At 46.3% G+C, this 15,087-nt stretch overlaps 1 protein-coding gene across 1 annotated transcript; it reads left to right on the top strand.

Moving 5' to 3' along the window:
- The first annotated feature begins 134 nt into the window (after positions 1-134).
- On the top strand, positions 135-14,533 carry RSL1D1 (ribosomal L1 domain containing 1). The gene is made up of 10 exons (XM_069569982.1): positions 135-698; positions 788-1,208; positions 3,701-3,840; positions 5,610-5,748; positions 6,487-6,635; positions 6,723-6,824; positions 8,889-8,982; positions 9,071-9,196; positions 10,092-10,364; positions 12,117-14,533. Exons 2-10 carry the CDS (start codon positions 1,110-1,112, stop codon positions 12,441-12,443), a joined length of 1,449 nt encoding a protein of 482 aa, XP_069426083.1. The 5' UTR covers positions 135-698; positions 788-1,109; the 3' UTR covers positions 12,444-14,533.
- Positions 14,534-15,087: the final 554 nt, after the last annotated feature.

Genomic DNA, 15,087 nt, shown 5'->3' with positions numbered 1-15,087 from the left:
CCTTAAGAGAAACGGGCAACGTACAGAACAATGGGCATAGAACCTACTACTTGTCTTAGAAAAAAAAAAACTAAATTGAAGCCCAACCATCCATAAAGAGAAAAAAGTGTAAGTATTTCCTAAACACACGTAGACGGAGAAGGCAATGGCAACCCACTCCAGCACTCTGGCCTGGAAAATCTCTTGGACGGAGGAGCCTCATAGGCTGCAGTCCACGGGGTCGCGAAGAGTCGGACACGACTGAGCGACTTCACTTTCACTTTTCACTTTCATGCATTGGAGAAGGAAATGGCAACCCACTCCAGTGTTCTTGCCTGGAGAATCCCAGGGATGGGGGAGGCTGTTGGGCTGCCGTCTATGGGGTCGCAGAGTCGGACACAACTGAAGTGATTTAGCAGCAGCAAACATACGTAGACCATCCCTGGAAAGCTCCAGGAGAAACAGGTAGCCAGTGGTCTCCTGTGGGGCCGCGGGGAGGGAGAGGGGCCTTCTCCCGTTCTGCAGTCTGCACCGTTACCTGCTCTTGCTCTTACCTCCCGCCTCTGTGAAACTCGAAGCTCAGGAGACCGGCCTCGGCTCACCTTTCGGGCCCCACACCGCTTAACGACTCGCACGGTGTTTCCCGTGCACGAAACCGTCAGGCAGGGAAGGGCCTGTGTCTGGGGAGCGGCGGGGGTTCGCCCCAGGTCACCCGCCAGGTAGGTGGTGGAGCCAGATTTCCCACGCCCCGTGCCTCCTGCTCCCAAGTCGGGGGTCCACCCACAGCGGGCCTTCTTTTCCGCTTCAGGGCGCTTTCGCGGAAGAGTGAGAGCCAGGCGTTGCCAGGCTGCTCCCCGCGCCTCACAGACACCGGGAGCTGAAGAAACTTGAGAGGCATCTATGCCCCTCGCCGTAGCGACTCAAATCGCAAAGGGGGAGCCTACCTCAGTTTGCTCGAGCCCGCCAACCCCTGACGCCGCGACGCCGAAGCGCTGGACCCCGCGCTCCCGGAAGTGACGCGAGCGTCCGGTTCCCGCCTCCCAGCTTCCGGCTTCGGGCCTGTGTCCGCGCGTGCGCACGGAGAGCGAGCTCCCGGGTCGGCACGCGAGTCTCCACGCGGTGAAGGAGACATGGAGGCTTCGGCTTCTATCCCGCCGTCAGCCTCAACCGAGACTTCAGCTTCGAGTCCGGAGACCCCGGCCGGCCCGGAGCAGCTGGACGAAGAGCAGGTGAGTGGCCCCCGGGCGGGGAGTTTGGAAGCGGGGCGGCCGAGGCCTTGTGAGTCGCGGATTCCGAGGGCGGGCTCCGCGCCGGTGTGGACGCCTTCTGGGCTTAGGGTCGCTCGTTCGCAGTGTCCTCCACTTTCCCGCTGCCTTAAACAGCTGGCTAGACGCCCGCCTCCTCCAGCCCTGCGGCCTGGCTCTCTTGAGTTGATTTTTTTTTTTTTTAATGGCCGCTTCGCGCGGCTCTCGGGGTTCTAGTTCCCCGACTAGGGATGAAACCCCTGCCATCTGCAGTGTGAGCTCAGAGTCCTAACCGCCGGACCGCCAGGAGAGTCCCTTACCTTGAATTGGATTTCAGGTATACCTTGGGGCCCTGGAGTGAGGCCCACCTGGCTCTGCTTCCCTGCCGGTTGCCTTTTTTGCTTTTGTTTCTGACAATTCATAAACCTCTCAGTTGATTGCAAATAATTAGCGCAGAACATAGAGTAGCCTCCAAGGAGAAGTGCTGGGAGAAGGCGTCGCAGCACAAGCAGCAGTCCGGCAGCTGGTCTCTTAACAAGCCCGAGAGGGGAGCAGGCTCCTACTGAAACAAGGCCTCCGGCAGTATCCGTCTGGAACAGCTCTCAGCAGCGAGGAGACTTCACGTCTCTCGGCTCCAGAGTCTCTCTTTGAGGAGTGGTGGTAAAGAACGCACCTGCCAGTGCAGGAGACATAAGAGATGCAGGGTTTGATCTCTGGGTGGGGAAGATCCCCTGGAAAAGGAAATAGAAACCCACTCCAGTATTCTTTCCTGGAGAATCCCATGGACAGAGGAGCCCGGTGGGTCCATGGGGTTCCAAAGAGTCAGACACCACTGAAGAGACTTAGCACACACAGTTATTACAGGGGAGTGGGTCATGGCTCTATCAGTTGCTCCTTCTATTCCACACACATTGCCCATCAGATTTCTCATCTAAAGTAACACTCTCAGTTTATCACTCTGAGACACTTGCAGTCTTAGCGCAGGTTTTTAAAAAATATTTATTTGACAGATCCCGGTCTTAGTGGCCTCATGTGGAAACTCTTGGTTGCTGCATGTGGATCTAGCTCCTTGACCAGGGTTGGAACCCAGGCCCCTGCATTGGAAGCACAGAGTCTTAGCCACTGGACCACCAGGGAAATTGCTAGCATATGTCTTAAAGCAACTGATACGAAGTTCCTGCTGGCCACTGTGACTCCATTTTGAACTGCCTCACAGAGTTTTTGTTGTTCCATTGCTAAGTCGTGTCCAACCAGGGCGTGCCAGGCTCCTCTGTCCCACTATCTCCTGGAGTTTATGTCCATTGAGTCAGTGATGCTGTCCAACCATCTCATCCTCTGCTGTCCCCTTCTCCGAGTTTAACATTGCTTAAATGTTTTACGTTTTTCACAAGATGAGTAGGTATCAGAACACAAAAGAAATCACCTTATAACAGCAATAGAGTAGGGCAAGAGAAAGGGGAATGTCTCTAAAACAGGCCCAGATTATACCTTGAAAACCACACGACTGGTTTGATTCCTTCGGGGTATTCTAAAGGAATGTCCTACCAAGTTTTCCCTTTCAGTTCAGTCACTCAGTCGTGTCCGATTCTTTGCGACCCCATGAACCGCAGCATGCCAGGCCTTGCTGTCCACCGCCAACTCCCAGAGTTTACTCAAACTCACGTCCATTGAGTTGGTGATGCCATCCAACTATCTCATCCTCTGTCATCCCCTTCTCCTGCCTTCAATTTTTTCCAGCATCAGGGTCCTTTCCAGTGAGTCAGTTCTTGGCATCAGGTGGCCAAAGTATTGGAGTTTCAGCTTCAGCATCAGTCCTTCCAATGAATATTGAGGACTGATTTCCTTTAGGATGGACTGGTTTTCACTTTAACATTCTGATTAGGCTTTGTTAGAAATAAAGCTGCAAATTAGAAAGCTTTATTTTGTATTAATTTTTATTGGAGTATAGTTGCTTTACAGTGTTGTATTAGTTTCAGCTGTACAGGAAGATGAATAAGCTGTATGTATACACATGCCCCCTGCAGTTTGGCCAAGTCACTTGATCCTTGGTAACTTCCTCAGATTTAAGAATGGGCTCTGCTCTCCAGGATCGGAGAAGGTGATGCAAACAAAGCAAGGGGGCCAGGCGGGCCTGGCGCATAATAGGCACTCAGAAAATGTGAGATGCAGATGTATTGTGCTTTTATGGGGTTTGCTGCCTTCATTGTTGAGTGCAGGGGAAGCATGCTCCCACTTAATTGTTTTGTTTTGGCCTTGCGGGGACCTGTGCCTCCTGCAGTGGAAATGCAGTCTTAACCACTGGACTTCAGGTGGCTGCATTCCTCCGATTACACATTGCACAATCTTGATGAGTATGGTTGTGGAGATTACCTGCGAGAATAGAAATTGAGCAGGGGCAAATTCTGGGGAGGGGCTAGATTTTGAATTTTGCTAAATTCAATTGAAATTTGACTGACTTGTTTATCTCCACTTTGCAGGTTAAGAAGGCAGTGGAGGCTCTGTTGGCACATTCCAGATCCAGGAAAAACGCGAATGGATTACTTCTGAATGAGAATGAAAATTTCTTTTTAATGGTGGTATTATGGAAAATTCCAAGTAAAGAGCTGAGGGTCAGATTGTAAGTTCTTGCTTTCTGCTTTTGCTGTTCTTAACTGATTGGCTGTTTCGTGGAACTTTAACAACTGTCAACTTAGTTTTTGGTGGAAACTTTGCAAACTCAAAATATCTGATTTGAAAACCATCAGATTTAGACCTGCTTAAACTTTCTAAAAATTCCGTCAGTTTTCTGAATGGTTGGTGGATGACTTGACCAAAGCCAGATTCAGTTCTGTTGAATCTGAAAACCTGGTTTTTGAGAGGACAAAGGTTAGAATAAATGAAGCAGCTTTTGTATTTTCATAGAATCTGTTATCTTCCCATGTCTAACTAGTTCCAAGCTAAAATTACTGAGATGCTAAACTCATTCCTATATACAGAGACTATTAAAAATTTGACAGTGAATTCCTTACAGGAAAGAAACCCATGAAGATTACACATTCTTATTGCTATAATTCTTAGGTCAAAGATGCCAGACTTAGCAAATAAAAATACAGGGGAATTTTTTTTGTTAGTGTAAGTAGGTCTCATGTAGCATGGGGACATAATTAAAAAATGATTCAGGTTTAACTGGGTGTCCTATATTCTGTCTGGTAACCTTCCTCTCTGTGGAATCCTTCATTTCCAAAGCTAGAGCTGTTATAGAAAGCAAGATGCGGGATAGCTTTTCTTTCCCCTGTAAGAGTGGAGGATAGGGGTTACGAATAACTATAATTAGACATGTTATCCCCAGATGTCCAATGGCTAGGGCCTCACCTTCTAATACAGCGGGGGGCAAGTTCGATCCCTGATTGGGGAGCTGGGATCCCTCATGCCTCTTGGCCAAAAACAAAAAACAGAAACATTGTAACAAAGTCAATGAAGACATCTAAAAACTTTTTTTTTTTTTTAAGAATGATTACAAACTGGGAAGACCCCTTTAACCCTCAGACTCTTAACTCATCGCCATGAGCAGCCCTAGCCATGTTGTTTTAGTTACTGCTTCACATGTCCGGGTGTGTTCTTTGTTTATTCCGCACTTTTGCCCTCACGTTGTCCAGGTTATTTTCCCAACCACTCAGCTCTTGTGATTTCTGCCACTTGCCATCTCATTGTCCAAGTCCTGCTGCTGAGGCTTGCTTTCCTCTTAAACTAAGGATATGTTTCCTCAGGACACATAGACCTAGTGCCCGAGCTAAGCCTTTTTTTCCCTTTTTGAGACTCAGCATAGCACATGTTTGCTGGTCCCTGTGGGTTTGCTCCCGTTTCTGTTTCAGCTCATAACAGTTATGATTATGGAGCCCAGAGGTTTCTGCAAGGTGGCGTTCTGAACCACAACTGCCCTGATGAAACTGGATTATTCTAGCGCTTCATAGTGCTATATATACCAAACATATAAAATAATGATCAGACTTCCCTAGCGGGCCACTGGGTAGGATTCCACCTTCCAATGCAGGAGGCATAGGTTTGAACCCTAGAAGGAACTAAAATGCCCTGTGTGTTGTGGCCAAATTATAGTATATTTATACTATTTTGAGTGTCCTTGATATATTTTAACTCTTAACCGCGTCCCAAATGTTAATGCTATTTTGGTCTGTGGATATTTGTGGTGATTTAGTATTTGAATCTTAACTTTTCTGTGCCGTTGAAAACTGTGTGTATGTGTGTGCTGTGCTCAGTAGCTTATTTGTTTAAAAACCATGAATAAAGTTTATTGAAATGACTGGATTGATTGTGTATTCTGTGGAATATAAACGTATATATGATCTGTTAAAATGCTTTATTCTTTGGTGTGTCTCATGTATTTTGCAGGTCTTTGCCTCATGGTATTCGATCAGATTTAGCAGACGTGTGTTTATTTACCAAAGATGAACCAAATCTAAGCTCTGAACAGACAGAACATTATTATAAGAAGCTTCTAAACAAGCATGGGATCAAAACCATTTCTCAGGTAGGGAGCAGGTTAATATTTTAAAGACAACTACAGTTGAAGTGACAAGTAATAATTACCTATTTCATGTTACTCTCCTGGGAATTTAATTTTTAACTTAATTTTCCCTTTTAAATTCTCATTGGCTTTGGGTAGGGCATATTCCCTCTAGCTTGTAACGAATGAGCTGTTGAGGTTGGTTGGCCTAAGAGCTCTACATGTGCATCAGCGATGTTTCTGTCTTGAAGATTTTACAGAAGGTTGCTCTGTTAAATTGCTCCTTTCTCCTTCGGGGTGTCCTGGGTTTGCCTCCGGCTTGGCACCTCTCGCCACCTCTCGTCGGTTCTGTCGTTGGCGGTGCAGTTTCTTTAGCCAAGGGTCCCGCTCATTCCTCTGTGTCCCCAGCAGTCGGCCTAGTGCCTGCGCTGTTTCACGCACATTTGTGTCTACTCAGCTGTGACTCCAGGGCATCTTAGAATCTAAACAGAAATTGTCCCTGTATTTCTTCTTCTTGTCCAGGTTCTTAGTGTTTTTGTGTTTTTATACTTCTCTTTTTCCCCCCCTGCTTTCTTTCTCCTTTTTCTCTTTTATCGAAGTATAGTTGGTTTACAGTGTCGTTTTGTATCTGTTGATCCCAGACTCCTAATTTGCCCCTCTCCCTCCCCTCTCCCCTTTGGTAACCATAAGTTTGTTTGCTGTGTCACTGAGTCTGTTACTATTTTGTATATTCATGTTTTTACATTTTCTTAAATTTTCTAGATTATTCCTCTCCGAACTTTAAAAAAGGAATATAAAGCCTATGAAGCCAAGCTCCGCCTCTTGGGTAGTTTTGACTTCTTCATTACAGATGCCAGAATCAGGCGGCTCTTGCCCTCACATCTGGGGAGGCATTTCTACAACAGAAAGAAGTAAGTTTCTCAGCAGTGACTGGACTTGAGTAACATAATGTTTATGACTGTTATGTGCTGCAGTAAAGAGCCATTGTGTTGTTCTAGGGTTCCAGTATCTGTAAACCTTCAGTCCAAGACTTTATCTACAGAGATCAACGACTGCATTGGGGGAACTGTCTTAAACATCTCTAAGAGCGGCTCTTGCAGGTAGGTAAAAGGCGTGAAGGTGTGCCTCTGTTTAATTTTATCTTTAGTAATGGTTTTATTTGGGGTTGCAGAGCCGAACACAACTCAATGACTGAACAACAGCGGTGGCTGTTTAAACATTTATAAGATGGTGTTAACGAAATCAGATTCTTCAGATAAACTAAGATTTATTCCATAGGAGTATTCAGTTCTCTAGAACGGTGCTGCCCCCTAGAACTTTCCCCAGTGCTGGAGACAGTCTGTAGCTGTGCAGTCTCACAGGAGAATGAGCCACGCGTGGCTGCTGAGCTTGTGATGTGGCTGCCGCAGCTGAAGAACCAAATTTCCAACTTCACTTGTTTTTAGCTGAATTTTAAAAGGCATGTCTGCTGACTTTTACTGTATTGGATAGGGCACCTCCAGATGTTCAAGAAAACAGGAGAATAAGGCCGATGCTTAGGGAATGTTAGTAGTTCTGGGTTTCTGTGTAGACCAGCATCATTTGTCCCTTAAAGTCAAGGCCCTCTTCAGTCTTGCTTTAACTTCTTGAGAAGTGAGTTCTGCATCTCCCGTTTCACCAGCCCGTCTTATATTTCAGCATGTTCTCATGGAGCTTCTCTTTCCTGGAATGCTGCGCTGGGTGGAGTCCCCACACCCACCAAAGACCTCTTAGGACAGTGACTGCATTCCAGCCTTCAGGTGGATAGATAGCAGCTCAGCCTTTTTCTTTCTTTCTTTTTTTTTTAATTAGAATGAAAAGCAGGTTGAGTTTGAGTGCTTGAAGGGAGGGTTAAGTTTGAGCTGTGTGGAGGAACATAATTCAACATCATTTCATAAAACACGTAATCTGATGACTGGGACATCTGTGGTGTAGGGATGAGCAGCTGCCAGTAGGGCAGGGCTGTAAAGCCTTTCCACCCAGAGATACCCCAGAAGCCCATGTGGACCCAGTGGTCACATCCATAACAAAACAGGATGTCTTGGCTCTGCTCACCAGGGAGGCCAGCCCTCAGCAGTGTCTCCAGGCGAGTTAGAGCAGGGTATGGCTAGGGAGACTGGTGGACTCTGGTGTCATCTGCCTGCAGGTGGGAACCGTCCTACTTGGGTGAGTTAAGCAGCTAAGTAGAGTTGATGGTTAGGCGTGGATCCCCCACTCTATATATTATAGGCTGACATAAAAGTAGTGTTTGATGGGAATCAGCTAGCTTGAGGGTCAGAGGCCTGGTTCAGGGTGTGCTTGCAGGTCAGCGCCAGTGGGCACACAGAATGGGCGAGCCCCTTCTTTGGCTTGAGAGGGGTGGGATCACCAGCCCGTGTCACCCTCATTCTGCAGATACCCCACCAACAGCCAGCCTGCCTGTCAGCTCCCCTGGTAGGGAGAGTGGGAGCTGGTAGGACCAGGGGACCTGGTGGCTGAGCTGTGGGCACTTCTAGGCTCTCTGCTGGCCTGTGGGTGCCCTCTGCTTCAGTTGAGGAGATAGTTTTGCTCTTGGCCAGAAGCTGTTCCACAAGCAGCTAGTGCTGCGTCAGGGCAGTGGGGCTATAAAGACGGCAAGTGGTCCTCCTGGGAGTGGGTCCTTTGCAGAACAGCCACTGTTGGGGGTTATCACCCTCAGCAAAGCTTGAGGGCTGGCCCGGGGACCTGTGTTCTCCAGAAGGCAGGTGGAATTCCCTGTGGCCCTCCCCACTGACCCTCCCAGCCTCACACAATTATGTGCCAGCTCCTCAGTGCCTTCTTATTTTGATGGCGGGGGTATAGTTACTTCACAAAGCTGTGCTAGTGTCTGCTGTACAGTGACGTGAATTGGCCGTACATATACACGTACCCCCTCCCTCCTGGATTTCCCTCCCATCTAGGTCACAAGAGAGCAGCGCTGATCACCTCTTGATATTTCAGGAGGAGGGTATTTCTTCTAGAACAGGAAAGATGATCATCTCTTAAAATAAATGAAGGGCCTGAAGACCTTAGTGTTTCTACCCTAAAAAAAATGTTTCAGTTGTGCGCTTCTGTTTGTCACATACCAGCTTACGCTTTATTTTGAGATGCAAATTACATTTTCACATCTCTGTCGGATGCTTTTCCAGCACTATTCGCATCGGTCACACCGGGATGCCGATTCAGCACATCGTTGAAAATGTTGTTGCTGTTGCGAAAAGGCTCTCGCAGAAACTGCCGGAGGTACGGTCTCGCAGACGTCTCACAGTCAGTCCTTCATATAAAAGAAGCAAAACCCGCGTGGGTGACGTTGCTCTTCTCTCTGTTTCAGAAGTGGGAGAGCGTGAAGCTCTTGTTCGTGAAGACTGAGCGGTCGGTTTCCCTGCCTGTCTTCTCTTCCTTTGTCAGCAGTCAGGGTGAAGCCAAGGGACTCCGCACACGAGACCTGTTGAAAAAGGTTAGTAGAAGTTCATATCCTGGACAGGCTTCATCATGTCTGTAAGCACAGCCCAAGAAGAGAGAACAGAGGTTCCAAGAGCCTGCAGGAGATGCTGAGAGGAAGAGGAAACCCAAAGTCTAGGCTGTTGAGTACTTGGTTATTCGTGCGCAAAATGTAAGACTGCTTGAGGCTGACATGCCTCTTGGTTCTGGCTTGTGGGTTTTAAATACTGCTGGTACTATTGTAAAAAGTGGCAGGAAAGAAAGTGGACCCTTTTGTTATTGGTGGGACCAGTCTCCTAGTTGATTCAGTCTTTCTCCAGCCGTGTTCATCCGTGTGTCCAGTGAGTGTCTTATTTGTTTGTTTGTTTACAAATGCCTGAACAACAATGTCCCGTATATAAGTTAAACTACACACATCCTTCTGTATACTTTAAATCATCTTTAGGTTATAATACTGAATGCAGTGTGAATGCTATGTAAAGAGTTGCCACAGTGCAGCAAATTTAAGTTTTGCTGTTTTGAACTTTGGGGATCCCCCTGCCTGAATATTTTTGATTCACATCAGGTTGAGTCTGTAGGTATGGAACCCTGCATGTATGGAAGACCAGCTATTTCACAACACATACTATACAGTTCCGAATTATTCGTAACTCAGCCTATAGACAGAGTTGACTTCCACACAGCCGGTGACCACACACTTACATACCCAGATTCTGGATAGAATTCACCACATAAAATGCATCTTTAGCTGTGGCTTTGAGACAAAGTGGAGTTGGGTTTCAAGTGGTGGCAGTGGGGCTCGTTTGCTTGGATCTTGTGCAGGTCTAGGCCCTTTCAGGAGCTGACAAAAGACCTGACTACACGTGCTAAGAAGATTCCACTCTTAAAATTACGCTTGGTTCTTTTTGGAGGTATCAAAGAAAAGCCGAAAGAAGAAAGAAAGAGCTCTTAAAAGACAGCAGGAGAAGAAAGAAAAGAAGCTTCTAAAGCAGGCTAGAAAGGCCAAACCTGCCCCAACCACAGATGCAGTGGCCCCCAAAACTGGGGATGTTCCAGCCCAGGACCCTGCACCCCAGGAGGAGACCGGTGGGGTGAGCACCCTGCCTAAAGCACAAGACGATTCTGAAGATGAAATCCCACTGCTGGTGCCATTGAAGGAAACTCCAGCTGCAGGAAGCGTCAAGGTATTTTCATTAATATTGGTGCCTGTTGTGGATGGGTTCTGGGGCCCACGTGTGCCAGCAGGCACTGCTGAGGGACAGGGAGTGCTATACCTGGGAGGCAGCTCTTGTAGAAATTTGTGAAGTAAGGGATGAAAAATGCCAGAGTGAGCCCCAAGAACCTCTGACTGACTCTGCCCACCTCCTTAAATATTGGAGTGACCTGTAGTCAGCCAATGCTTTCTTCATGTACCTTGGAATCATGGGAGACTCAGCCATATTAATAATGCTAATAATTAACCATGTTGCCTGTGGTTTTGAAGAGCAGACTCAGTTTGCGAAGGTGAGTCCTCAGTCACCACAGAATTCATCTCAGAAAACTTACCTGAGGGGAAACTTGGGTGCTGGGTCCTGCCTCTGACACCTTTGCAAACACTCGGCCCTGCGTGGCTCTTAACGGAGGTCTGACTTCATGGGTTTCAGAGGAGGTGGTTTAAAGGAACTGAGTTTTTTTATTTTGGGGTGCTTTGTTAATGTTTTCACTCAGAGTATCCATCCAGCTATTGGGGAGAGACCTCAGAGGGGAGCAGTGGGTCCTTTTTAGGAGATTGGAGGGTGGCCCTCACCATGTGTCTGGGAGACTCACAGCCTCTCTGGGCATAGCCTGACAGGGTCGTCCCACGGCTGTCCCTGCAGTTTACCTATTATGTATATTTTTGGAACAGTAATCTTTAAAATCTTCAACAGAATTATACTTTTCCTCTGTTAGTGAAAATATTCCTTTTAAAGTATCCCCAAAGTGCTAATTGAGATTTTTAAAATATATTTGAAATTAATGTTGATAATTAGTATGTTTACTACAAGCAGTATAATTGTTTCTAGAAGTAAGCTGTATTTGTTTTAATGTGACTGGAAGGTGATATGCTGGAGGGGAAAGCATCGCTGCCGGGGTGATATGATTCAAGAGTATTCAAGTGTCGGCAGTTCCCTGGAGGTCCAGTGGTTGGCCTCAGCGCTTTCACTGCCGTGGTCCCGGGTTTGATCCCTGGTCAGGGACCTAAGATCCCACAAGCTGTGCGGCATGGTTGGAAAAGAGTGTAGAAGTGTGTGTGCCTTTTGAACCACCTAGGAAATTTGGGGAAAGATAAGAAAGTTTCATCATGTTTTTAATGTTTTTCAAAATTTCCATCTGTTGGTTTACATTGTCAGAAACAAAGTCCTGTTGCTAGTTTTGTCTATATTGTCTGTCTGTGTGGGACACAGTCCATTGCTGGAATGTTGTCCTCGGATCATCTAGGGTGCTTGGAAAATCCAGGCGTCCCAGCCTGGAGTACAGTCCCTGCTTTTTTCTAACACGCCCCACAGTTGGTTTTAACTGGGTAACCGGCCAGCCACCCTGGTTTTCAGCAGGGTAACCCAGTGCCCTAACCCACATATAGGGAATTTACTCCTGGGGGTGAAGAAGAGTCAGGATGAGGTCACAAGTCTTCCTGCTGTGCTCCCAGCGTGTGCTTCCCGGAGCCCTTAGCCCCAGCCATAGGAAAAGATGGTTTTCCACTGATTGCACCAAGAAGATGTAGGGTCCTTTCTACAGTCGTTAATAATGAAATGCAGCTGCCTTTCAAAATGTTTGCAAGGCAGAAGGAAAAAGCCGTTCCTAACTCTTTGTGCTGCAGTGTGCCTTTTAGGGGTTCCCTAAATTTTAGGAACAGAAGCTCTTTGGGTTACACTGTCAGTAGTCTGACCCGTATTCACCCACCTTTTTCTTTTTCTTAGATACAAAAAGCTGCCACAGGAAAGAAGTCTCCGAAAAAGAGTCCTGGTCCCAACGCAGCTCGTGGGAAGAAGAGAAAGGCCTCCCCAGCCCTGGAGACCCCAATAGCTGCAGAGCCCAAGACCCCAGGGAAAGGCCCAGGGAAGAAGGTCAGAGTCAAAGAAGAGGTGGAGAAAGAAAGAAACTCTTCCCTGGGGAAAAAAGACCCAAGACAGACTCCCAAAAAGCCAGAGGCCAAGTTCTTCACCACTGCTAGTAACTCTGTGAAAAAAGCCCCCCGTACCCTGACACGGCGACCCAAAAAACCCAAAGTACCCCAGTCAACCTAAAATCAGAGACTCAACCAGCGGGAAACTCAGCCATCCGAAGAGCTTGTAAAAAAAATACCTAGGTTCTGACTGACCCCTGCTGCGACCTCAGAGTGAGGCCTACCTAGACTTCAGTATACTTTTTAATACTTCCACAAGTAACTCTGATACATATTCATGGGTATATAAGAACCAGTAGTTGAAAGTAAGTCCATTTATTTTGTTCTTCTGTGTATTTGCTAATATAATAGAGGGAAAATACAGTGCTTCTTCGTGGTTGTGTTTATTATTATTAAAGTGTCACATTTGTTTCCTGATACACTGTTGGCATTCCAAATCTTGCTGGTGTTTTACTTGAATGCCTATGAAATAGTTATTTTCTTCATCTGCTTTCAACCATTTGTTCACTTGACAGCTCCATCACAGTAATTTGTGCAGACGTATCCAGAGCTTGTCTGCAGGCCACTGGTGGACTTACATGCGAATCAGCCATGAAACTGGTGACCAACTCGTTTCATGGCCCCCATGCTGAGATGGATCTTGGAAAAGACCCTTGAATCAGAAATAAAATAATTGATTCCATGGCCCAAGGTTCCAGATCACTGAATTAGCATGCATTTGATGAGGGAAATTAACTATCATCAATTAGAGAAGCCCTGGATCTAATCCTGCACATTGGAGGCAAGAAAATACTTATTTCCCATAGCCTTTCCTTATTCCTCCAGATTACTCCTCACCCTACATGGATTCACTTTCCTAGGGGAGGAAGCTCAGGAGAAAAGACTATAAAACTTCAGGTCATGGTCAAACATACCTGAGGCAGTAAACTGACTGCAGGTACTCCCACTGAGTTTGAACTGGAGTGTACGTCTCTAGTAGTAAGTGATATAGTCACTAGCACAGGAAGGACACACTGAGGCGTGCTTTCAAAGATCATGTCATTGATTAATAGAACGACTAAAGGAATAAGAGCTTTAGGCGGTTCTCCAGGTTTTTAAGTCATGAAAGCTTTTGAAACACAGTTTCTCACTCCATTGTCCTTTTAGACTGTTAAAAGTGAGTATACTACGTTTAATGTAGGGGTTTACCATAACTGATTTGTTTACCATAGAAACTAGGTTCTATGGGAAGGTGTATTTAAGACTATAAACCTATAATTCGAAAATAAAAAGGCAATCCAATATTTTAAATGAGCAAAGGGTCAGAATGGACATTAGCCCCAAAGAGATACACAAATGACCAACAAGCACTTGAAAAGATGATCATTAGTCAATAGGAAAATGCTAATCAAAACCACAACAAGATATACCACTTGACCCTAAAAGACAAGAGGGATATGAAGAAATTGGAATGCATTGCAAATGGGAATATGAAATGGTGCAGCTGCTTTGGAAAACAGTCTGGCCGTTTTTTGAAAAAGCATAAGACAGAGTTAACCACATCCATTCCTTTGTATACACCCAAGGACGTTAAGAACATAGGTCCACAGAAAGATTTGTACTTGGAATGTTTATAGCAGCATTATCATAATAGAGAAGTAAAAAACCCCAATGTCCATCAGCTGATGAATGGATAAAGAAAACGTAATATGTCCATTCAATGGAATATTATTAAACCACAAAAAGGAATGACTTACTGATACATTCCACAACATGGAAGGACCTTGAAAATACTATGACCTGTTAACCTCCAAGTCCGAACTTTCAAGGTGGGAATGTGTGTTTGCATGTGCAGTCACGTAAGGTGGCTCACGTGTCTGGCATATATTGTCACGTGTGCATCTTCTATGAGGAGTGCTTTTACATACTGTACAGTACTGTATAGAGTACAGTAGTAGGGTATCTTTATTTCAAGCCCAGGGTGTCTGGAAGCAAGAGGGTGGATAGAATTGAATCTAGCAAAGAACCAGAACCTGTGCCAGCAACGTCAGGGGTGAGTGAAATCGCAGCTCGCCCTCCCGTCTCCTACTGCTGGTGATCCTTCAATGCTACTATCTTCTCCCTCCTCCATCAGTCACTCTTCCTGCCTGTTCACTCGATGCCAGCCCCTTAATGCCAGCTGTTGTACTGTCCTAGGTTCTGTATCATAAGATTAAAAATATTTTTCCTTGATTTTTGTGTTTGCTGTTAATGCACTATTTGAAAAGTTTCTTAAACCTATCACTACAGCACTGTATCAGTTCAGGTCAATCGTTCAGTCGTGTCTGACTCTGCAACCCCATGGACTGCAGCACGCCAGGGTTCCCTGTCCATCACCAACTCCCGGAGCTTGCTCAAGCTCACGTCCATCAAGTCAGTGATGCCATCCAACCATCTCATCCTCTAATCATCCCCTTCTCCTCCTGCCTTCAATCTTTCCCAGCATCAGGGTCTTTTCCAACGAGTCAGTTCTTCGCATCAGGTGGCCAAAGTACCAGAGCTCCAGCTTCAGCGTCAGTCCTTCCAATGAATATTCAGGACTGATCTCCTTTAGGATGGACTGGCTGGATCTCCTTGCAGTCCAAGGGACTCCCAAGAGTCTTCTCCAACACCACAGTTTAAAAGCATCAATTCTTTGATGCTCAGCTTTCTTTATAGTCCGACTCTCACATCCATACATGACTACTGGAAAAACCATAGCCTTGACTAACAGACCTTTGTCAGGAAAGTAAAGCCGTGCATGCACA

This window comes from Ovis canadensis, chromosome 24 (assembly GCF_042477335.2).
Source record: "Ovis canadensis isolate MfBH-ARS-UI-01 breed Bighorn chromosome 24, ARS-UI_OviCan_v2, whole genome shotgun sequence".
Lineage (NCBI taxonomy): Eukaryota > Metazoa > Chordata > Mammalia > Artiodactyla > Bovidae > Ovis > Ovis canadensis.
This window is presented reverse-complemented; position numbering and strand designations above follow the sequence as displayed.